The sequence below is a fragment of the Chanodichthys erythropterus genome, chromosome 18, assembly GCF_024489055.1.
Source record: "Chanodichthys erythropterus isolate Z2021 chromosome 18, ASM2448905v1, whole genome shotgun sequence".
NCBI classification, from domain to species: Eukaryota; Metazoa; Chordata; class Actinopteri; order Cypriniformes; family Xenocyprididae; genus Chanodichthys; species Chanodichthys erythropterus.
In genome coordinates, this window is record NC_090238.1 from 20522895 (window position 1) to 20532503 (window position 9609).

Sequence of the window (9609 nt, forward strand, 5' to 3'; positions counted from 1 at the left end):
TGAGTTTAGGGGCGGAACAACAAGGCAAATATGGGGGAGTGTTGACCTGTTTGGAAACAATCATTAAATTCAAATTTTTAATGACAGAAATCACACGCAAAATCTTTAAACGCTAGATATGTTTGCTTGTGGATGAAATGTGATTCCTGCTTTTCTGTAATGGTTTAATGTTAGAGTGTTGGCAGGGGGCGGAGGGATTGAGTCTCACTCTCTGTTTAACAAATGAGCTGTGAATTCTCCGACTCATCCTGACTGAAAATAGAGGTGTTGTGACATGCCATTATGAATGAGAAGACGAAAAAGAGAGACAGTGGCAGGCTTTCTTTGTTTATTTACATATGTGTGATGAACGTGTGTTTTGAACATGTTTATATTCTTGTCTGTGTTTACATTAACGTTTCTTTATGTATATTTTACATTTAAAGTATTTTGGGTAACTGATTTGTTTCACAGTTTACAAAATCTGCAGACACTTGCAAAGCACTGTAAACATCCAAACAAACTTATTGCTGACATAGTTCTTCCAAAATCTTACAGCAAACATTTGAACTACTTCAGTTCAGAACTACAAAAAACTAAGTGTTGCTGGGCATGGACATATTTGTGATCAGGTGTGTGTTGCCTTTGCCCTACATGAAGTATTTTTGACCTTCTCTTTTGTAAGATGAACAACAGGGCAAACAGACAGCTGAACAAGTGATGCACAGACTAAAAGAGGAATGCATGTCACATTCCAGTTCCTTGTGCATGAGTGAGGGAGAAAAAAAGTAAGTGAGAAAGAGAGAGAGAGAGAGAAGCAGGGAACAGTGCATAGAAACAGTCTAAAAGAAGGCACATTCCTGTCTTTGTTTTTCAATAGCAGATTTAAACTCTCACACACTAATATCATCACATACTTGAAATGGCGATTTTGAAGAATGGCTTCAAAGGTTTTAGCTTCTCTGTTTTAAGGTCTGTCCATAAGGCCATTTTAATATGAGTATGTAATGTAAAGATTAGATCTAATGGCTGGTTATACGGTCATGCAAGTATAATAGGCAGCTTTCAGAATGTTTACAGAAAAAATAAAATGTTTCTGAAATATAGTCTAAGAAAATCCACTATTTTTTTGTCATATTTTAATGTTCATTAATTAAATAACAATATGTAATGAACAGCATTAGGTAGCTTTTCATGTACAGTGCGAACATTTACAAAGGGAACACACATAGCAGGCGGTGGGACGTATAAAAAAAAGAATAAATTACCCCAAGCAGCATCATCTATTAGGAAAAAGACAAGCATTGACAAAATTTTTTGATTATAGGTTCAAATATACATAAGTGCTTCAACATACAAAAATACATTGTATTTATAATCAGAGCTCAAAGACACTTCATATTTGATTTGCATGTTTTCTTAGTGGGGAGGAAATTGGATTTTGGAGAGCAGCCAGTGGCCTTTGTCCTAAACAACAACGTCAAGAATTCCACTGAACTGACAGACAGTGCAAATGATCTTTAAGACTCAGTACAATAGATCATGTTGGCATAACATGAAGTTTTAGCTTGTCATAAGAAACATTTGGACAAATATAATTTTACTATTGGTACACATAGGTACAATCCACTTAAAACAGTGTTGCTGAGCAATTCCGACTCATTCTATATCCTGTATCTTTTGCTTAACTGTATTGATTTGCAGCACTGAAATGACGAACACCCATTCTTAAGATTCCTAGAGTCCAACACTGAAGTGGAGGACACAGAACAAACCCTCATTTCACCAGTTTTCACCCCCTGAGATGATCCAAATCAAATGTTCACGTAATGATTCATGTAATTCTTTTCTACATTGAGTACCTTCACATAATATTTGAGGAATATAATCTGGATTGCCAAAGTTCCATGTTTTGAACTCTTAACTGTCAAAAAAGCATTCTGGGAATGTGCATGAAATTGGTTTGGCAACTTGTTCAGTTTGGCATTCACTTACTTGTAAATGTGAATTTAAATGATTCCTATCATAGGCCACTACACATACATTAACATTTACACTGTCATGTAAACAAACGTAGAAATTTAACCTATCACCTTATCTGAACTAATGCTCCAAAAAACAAAACAATCTTAATATTTAAAATATTTAAAACACGATGATTGAATTTTAAACTCTCCTCAGAATCATGTCACTTGATATATGCTGCGTAGTTGAGAAATATCAGATTTTGATCTCTCTCCCACTTTTTGGAATTAACCCAAATACATTATTGCATATCACTTGCAGTTTTTTTTCTCCCAGACTTCACAAATGTTTTAGGATGTACACAAAATAAAACACATTTTGCACTTAATGTTGATCCACCAAACATTGTTGCATCAGTATGGCCTTATTTTGCTGCATTACACTCAAAATACACTGTAAAAAGTGTATTATTGACATTCTGGGTTTTAAAATTCAGACGTCTGTTGAGGTGGATTTGATTGGAATATCTCATTTAAATATATTTCTGATTAAACAGGAAACAACAGCATGTTTACAACTGTGAGCCAAAGCTGCTCTTAGAGAGATGCAGCTGGCACCCTTCATTCATTCCCTATTCAGCTGTTTTTAAAGATGAGAATTTTCAATGAATTAATGCATTAAGCATATCTGGCATCAATTAATATTATATCTTTTTTTTTTTAAGAAAACGATCTGGTTTGGGTAAATGTAAGACTTGGCCTTAGCACAGTGTGAAGGAAAAATGCTTACCCAGAGTGCCTTTCACTGCTGTTATTTTGGGACATCTACAGCGCTCTCATTCAATTCCAACTGAATGAGATCCATCAATACTTCAGACTAGAGCCAAAAACACCATTGGAGAAAAATGAAAGTGTGAGGGAAGATGGAAAGAGGCTGAGAAAGAGAGAATGAGTGTGCGTGAGCGAAAGAAAGAGAGAGAGAGAATGATGACATGAAAAAGAGTCACTGAATTTATGAGGGACAATGTGGGTGGTGAGTGCAGGAAAGAAAACTAACTAAAAGTGAGAGAGAGAGAGAGAGTGTAAAAGGTAAGAAAGAACAGGGACACTACAGCGAGACATTTGGATTTGCCTCTAGTGCAAACTCTTTGATAAAAACACCTAATAAAACAATCTAAAATCTACCTTGTAGCGAGACTTAAGTTTAAAAATGTCTCCATTTCCCCTCTCCTGTCACCTGGCCGAGACGAGTTTTAGCTTACTGTCTGGACTAGATTGCTATCAGATAATCCCATGGGCTGCTCTACGCTAAGGCGTCACCATAGAGACAACATGCAGAGAAAGCTTTGGAGGAATATAATCATCAAACTTGATACAGTGCCAGTGGGCGGAGCCACAACTGTCAAACAGGAACATGAAGGAGTAGAGGCTGAAGCAGTGCACAGGAAGGCGAGCAGTCCTGTCAGTCATGGAGCTTTGTGTTGTTGTCTTTCAACGGAGGCACAATCATTCAGTTATTCTGCTTTTTGTTCATCTCTTGACATCAGTCTGCATGAGATTTCCACAAAGTTGCAAGTGCTGTTTAACCAAAGTCAATCCTTGGACGGTATTCAAGAACCATGGGATAAGCCTGGGGTGAAAACGAAAGTAAAGAATGACTTCACATTTTCTGATGCGAGCACCATATCATATCCATTATATCATCATAGTTTTCTCCTATTTTCTTGTGGTGTAAAAGGCAAGGACAGCCACAAACCTAGGGGCATCAATGTGTCCTCTGATTTCGTACCAACCTCTAGTCTTTGTGTGTGTAACTGGAGAAATATGACTCATAGATCTGTCAGTAGCTGTGAGCAGGTTTTTTTTTTTTTTTTTTGCTCCTGCCCCCCACAATCACCACCAACTCAGAGACAGCTGTTCACACTTCTCATCAGCACACACCAACATTTTCAGGGTCAAACTAACTTTTCAATAATTTACCTGTCAAAGTTTCTAGTTTCTAGTCAAAGGGTTTTCAAATTATGCCAAAGATAATAATATGATGATCCCCCATCCTAAAATATAAAAGCAGCTATACATTTTCCTTTATAAACACCTATTTATACTGTGTGAGAATTTTTTTTTAAGTGTAATACTATAAAGACATGTTCGCAAAATTAAATAATGAGCTTTTTTATTGTGATTATAATAAAGGATATTGTTAAAGTCATAATGAAACAAAAGTAGTGACAGATTTTTTTTTTATTCCATATTGTGACGTATATCCAAGTGAAACAGGTAATCAAAAAAGTAAAAAATATAGGGTGGGTCTTGGTTCTATCCATCCGTTGTTGATTGGATGGAGGCAGATCTAAATGACAGATCTAAATGATGGAGGCAGGACTAAATGAGAAGATTAAAAATTACAAAAAAAATTTAAACATGCATGGATGAAAATTTACAATAAGCTCAATAACACGCATTTAGAGGATAGAATTTCCATTTCAAGTTTTATACTGACTTTAAAATGATCAGACTGTAAATGTAAAAATCTGTATCTTAAGCGCACATTAACTTTGACAGACGTAAAAATAAACAAAAAGGTAATGTTGCAAACACACACAAACACATATACACACATAAATTTGCTTTTCAATAATGGTGGTGACTTTCCAATGACTTCTGTTGTTTTTATACTGAGGTAATGATATTTTTCATCCCTGAACCCTGAAGACAATATTAAGCATGTTTATAAAGCCATTTTTCTCCTGGGGATGGTAGGCTGGTCTATAAAAGTAAGTAATTCATGTTTTACTATCCTTGGGGGACATTCGGTCCAAACAATGTTGGTAAAATTTGACCCACACACATACACACTTACGCTGTCACCCTGAAGTCTCCAGCGCGTGCGGTAGATGAATTCCAGGGTGTGGTCTTTGCCCATGATCTCCCCGTTACACAAAACGTCGAGCTGTAAGAAACATGTTTTACTTAGCTTTATGACATCAAATAATAGGCACATTAAGAGTGTGGCATGTGTTACATCTACACTTAGTGAAACATTGTAAAAGACAGGAGAGGCTAGGAAACAACCTCAGACAATTTTCATTGAATATTAAGTTTCACAACTGATGGGTAAACCCATCAAGAACTTATTTATTAGCATTTGTATTAAACAGTGAAAGAAACCTATTACTTCTAAGTACACACACAAATGTTGACAGCTCAGTGAGACCTCAGTATTTTACCTCATAAGAGCTTGGCAGCTTCAATTTTACACAGAGGAACTTCTTAATGGTTCCCACTGTAACACGGGTGGAGCAACGGATGAATTTCTTCATTAAACCCTGTTTCAGAAATACAAGGGGTTCAAATTATAAACATGCTCACACACATACACAAACATACATCCCAACATATGTACACAATATATTAAACTTTACTGACTCTGTGCACCTTAACTATGCTTTCTCCTGATTGGCCATTGTTACGCAGACAGTCCAGACAAACAGCGATCTGAGGATCACTCCTGTGGTAGTCTCCACCTTTCCCATCACCATCCTCATCATCACTTAGACGAGCTTTCTTAGCCCTAGGGCCATCTAGAGAACAAAGGAAATCTGATCTTTAACCTTAAAGTAATTCACTGTATGTAGTACATGTAACTGTGTGTATGAGGGATTGTGTATGGAATAGCTCACTATTACCTTCTCCATTTGCTTTGATTTTATTTTTTCTCCAAAACTCACTTTCCTGTTGTTCCTCCTCTAGTAAATAAACACAATCGTTTAAAGAAAGTACATTAAGAAGCAATTTACAGATATAGAAACTCTTACCAACCAAAGCACAACTACATAGCCTATAGAGTGCATCTTATAGAGTATATCTCTATATATCTTACTCTCTCTAAGTCCAGGCACCAGCTTGAAGATGATCTCCTCCAGGGTCTTATCTAGCCTGCAAAAAAGTGAAGCCAAGATACCATATAAAACACAGAGGACTTGTGTGTGTGCTTAATCTGTGCATGTGAGAAATGAGTGCGGATGAGTTTGGTTACCTCAGCATCTCTAAAGGGTTGGTTTCATGGACCTGTATCCCACATTCTGGACACTCATTACTCTCCTCAAAGTGCTGAACGATACAACTCTTACAAACTGGAGGAGAGTGGAATAAGAAGAGAAGGAAGAACAGAAGAGGGACACGAGAATGAGAGGATCAGGGAGAAGTACTCTAAAACCATAAAAAAGTTTTTGAAGCTTGAAAAATTTAAGCTCACTTGTGTTAAAATTATTATTGTTAAAAAACAACTTCTTTTACCCTATTTAGAACAAAATGTATCTGATAAAAACAATGAGTGTCTTAATAAAAGTGACAGCATTAAACAGAATTTGAACAGATTAAATGCCACCAATATTTATTGTTATATTGTTATGTATTTCAAAAGAAAAAAAAGATTCAAAATGTCACTGCATTCAAAAGAACTGTTCAACACCGTTGAAAAGTTTAGGGTCAGTATGATTTTTTTCAAGAAATTAACATTTTAATGACAGATGCAAAGATGCATTAAATTGATCAAAAGTGACAGTAAAGACATTTATGATGATAAAAAAGATTTCTATTTCAAATAAAAGCTGTTTTTTAACTTTCTACACTTCGAAAAATGATCACTGTTTCCACAAAAATATTAAACACTGACTAGTCAAAAGTATTTTCAAAATTCATAATAATAAAACATGTTTCTTGAGCACCAAATAAGCATATTAGAATGATTTCTGAAGGATCAAGTGACACTGAAGAATGAAACAATGATGCTGAAAATTCAGCTTTTCCATCTCAAGAATAAATACATTCAAATACAAAACATTCATTTTAAATTGTATCTAATAATATTACTGTTTTTACCATATTTGTATTCAAATAAATACAGCTTTGGTGAGCATAAGAGACTTCCCTCACCCCAAACTTTTGAACGGTATTGTACAATACAGTTTTTTTAAAGAAATTCCTATTCAGACACCCAGACAGCAGCTCTGCCAAAAAATCATTCAGGTGGGTCAGACAAAGATGTAAATTTCAATGTTCGGCAAAGTGTAAAACAAATAGGTTTGACAGGTCAGGGCGAGCAAGTAAGGGCAGGTCATTACATATTAATGAAATGATAGCAGCTATTTTTGGTGCTATAGCTGAACCATACACATTTTTACACAAATCTTGCTAATAAATAAACTCACCACATGAAGAAACAAAACAATTCTAGAAAAAGACCAGTTTGTTCTTACATGTCTTATTTCTGATAATGAATATTACAGCACCAAAGAAAGAAACAACAATTTGGGGAGAAGAACGACCAAAATATTTGCTTTGTTTTTATTTTTAGAAAAGAGAGATGGTCATAGAGAACATAATGTGTATGAGTGAGACATGAATGACTTACAGGTGTGCAGGCATTCCGTGACAGCGGTGGGCTTGATCAGGTATCCATGGCAAATTGAGCAGGTGATGTGCCGGTTGAAATCTCGGACCAGGTGCTTTCGGTGGGTCGCCATCTCAACTCAAAGGTCACAGAGGTAAGGAGATCACAAGCTCACAGTGCTGCCTGTGCTCCTACACAGGGTTGCCACGGCGATTTCATCATTGCCTCCGTTTCGAGGCACTTGTAACTCTGATCTGAAGACATTATTGTTGAGAGAGTGACTCTAGTATAAAAAAACACACATATAAAAGGTTTACTGTTATCAACTTTTTGTCCACATTCAGTCCAACTCAATCCAAACTTGAGCTGAGCCATGTTAGTCAGTGTACAGTTGTACAGTGTACAGACTCTTTTCAGTCTGAAAACTTTTAGGAAAGTCCCTGTCAGGAGAGACGGGAAAAGCAAAGGGTGTGCCATTTCAAGAGTTCTTTAGAGTTTTCATTGGCTTGATGTTAAGGTCGTGTGGCCACAATATAACCACCAGATATAGCAGGATATTGAGGCCCTCTTTCTTTTGCATCAAATGCACACACAACAAAGTCTCGACTATTTAAAACTAATTTCAGCATCGTGCAAAGTCTCCCAGAATGTAGAATATCAAATTATATTTTTAGTGGGTCAGACTTGGTACTAAATGTTGCAGGTTAGCAGCATAGAGATTATTAGAAATGTTGCATCAATGCATAATTGCAACACTTCATTAAAGCAATTTAATAACACACCTATTTATTTTAGTTTGGATAAACATTCTGAACTATCACAGCAAATGTTCTGGTGGGGAAAAAAATATTATATACAGCTTTCCTGAGGCAGACACTTAGCTCTCTGCCTACTAACATTTTTGGAACAAATACTAATTTTTCAAGTAAGCATTTGAACTGCTCTTAATTCTGTTTTTTTTTTATTAAAAAATAGATTGAAAATCAGTCAATCAAAGATAAACTACTCCAAATGATCAGTACAGGCCTCTAAACATGACTTGAAAGTATGTCATTGCTCACATTGACCCCTTTGTGACAACATGCCCCAATAGCATGACACTATATAGTATAGGGAACCTGCCTATGATTGTAAACAGTTGTGAAGGTCCAGCATTTTTGCAGTGTCAAAATTCACCCCAAAACAAAATATGCTTAAAAATGATGATTTTTTTTTAATAACTAGTAGCTTTCTAAAGCACTTTCAACAAAGAAAAGAGAACATACATTTGTAAATACTTGGGTCTCTGAGGGTTAAACTTTTTTGACACATTTACATGCACTGTTCCTGTTTCATAAACACAACGCCGTCGGTCAATCATTTCTCACGATGACGTACTCCTTGCGATGCTCTCTACCTTTTATGTAATACATTTGTATAAGAGGAAAACAGCAACTCACAGGCTGCTATGCGATTAATAACTGACACGAATGTATTGTGATCTTCCATTTGAAACGCATTATAAACCAATAACCTGTTCCTATCAAGCTTTTAGTGTGCATCCTAAACGCGCAGTGTCACAGTCCCGTTATCTCATCAGCTCAAGCCGCGCGCACGGGCGTCAAGGACTGCGTGACGTCATCCCCCTGAAAATTATAACACATGGCAAGTTGAGCTCGTCTCGCGACGTCGTTTTTACATTCTATAATTATGTATCTATCTGCTCCACTAGAGCGGACTGACGGGCACACAGCCTCTGTCGTACCACATGACACAATTTCTCCCCTCCCCAAACTTTACACACATTCGGTGCCCCTAAACCGATAACGTAGCGCAGATTCCCACGTTCCGTGGCCATCCGAAATACACTTACCGTTACGTATCCCCTCGCCTCGCTCTGCGCTGGGCCGTTAATAGAGACTGAAAAAGGGGGATCTGAAAGCCAGAGAGAGTCACATCGTTGCAGCCCGGCGGTGGATTGAGCGCGTGCAGGCAGTGCGTGGCTGGTAAACTCGCGGCCGACACGGAACTGGCAGCAGCACGCGCAGAGAGAGGAGCCCTCGCGCAGAGAAGGGGCGGGGGACTCACGCGCTTGTTTACGCGGTGCTGTAGATTGATACCAGCGGAGGGAGCGAACAGTTTAGAACAGTTTCTCAACATTCAGAACATTATTAAGATAATCTCTGAAAGTCATTGGACCAAAGACAGATTTGATTGAAAAATATATATTTATAAATAAATATTAAATTTAGTTAAATACAAATGTTGTGAAGGCCGACACGCTGACAATAGGCT

At 37.0% G+C, this 9609-nt stretch overlaps 1 protein-coding gene across 7 annotated transcripts; it reads right to left on the minus strand.

The window, feature by feature from the left end:
- Positions 1 to 320: 320 nt before the first annotated feature.
- Positions 321 to 9365, minus strand: pcgf5a (polycomb group ring finger 5a). 7 transcript variants are annotated; one of them, XM_067368076.1, is made up of 9 exons: positions 9188 to 9365; positions 7357 to 7618; positions 5980 to 6076; positions 5824 to 5879; positions 5630 to 5689; positions 5379 to 5524; positions 5171 to 5269; positions 4804 to 4893; positions 321 to 3573 (listed from the first exon to the last, which is right to left on the minus strand). In XM_067368076.1, the coding sequence occupies exons 2-9, from the start codon at positions 7466 to 7468 to the stop codon at positions 3526 to 3528; spliced, it is 708 nt and encodes a 235-aa protein (XP_067224177.1). In that variant the 5' UTR covers positions 7469 to 7618; positions 9188 to 9365; the 3' UTR covers positions 321 to 3525. The 7 variants fall into 7 exon arrangements, with proteins under 7 accessions (XP_067224177.1, XP_067224175.1, XP_067224172.1 ...); XM_067368074.1 differs by having other exon boundaries at positions 5370 to 5524; XM_067368071.1 differs by lacking the exon at positions 321 to 3573 and adding an exon at positions 3585 to 4306 and having other exon boundaries at positions 5370 to 5524; positions 7357 to 7589.
- Positions 9366 to 9609: the final 244 nt, after the last annotated feature.

Coding starts and splice junctions, on each gene's coding strand:
- pcgf5a (XM_067368071.1), bottom strand. CDS start 7,468: ATGGCGACCCACCGAAAGCACCTGGTCCGAGATTTCAACCGGCACATC. Junction 5,270..5,369: donor GCATAGTTAAGGTGCACAGA/GTCAGTAAAGTT, acceptor TTTCTGAAACAG/GGTTTAATGAAGAAATTCAT. Junction 4,894..5,170: donor AGCTGCCAAGCTCTTATGAG/GTAAAATACTGA, acceptor TGTTTCTTACAG/CTCGACGTTTTGTGTAACGG.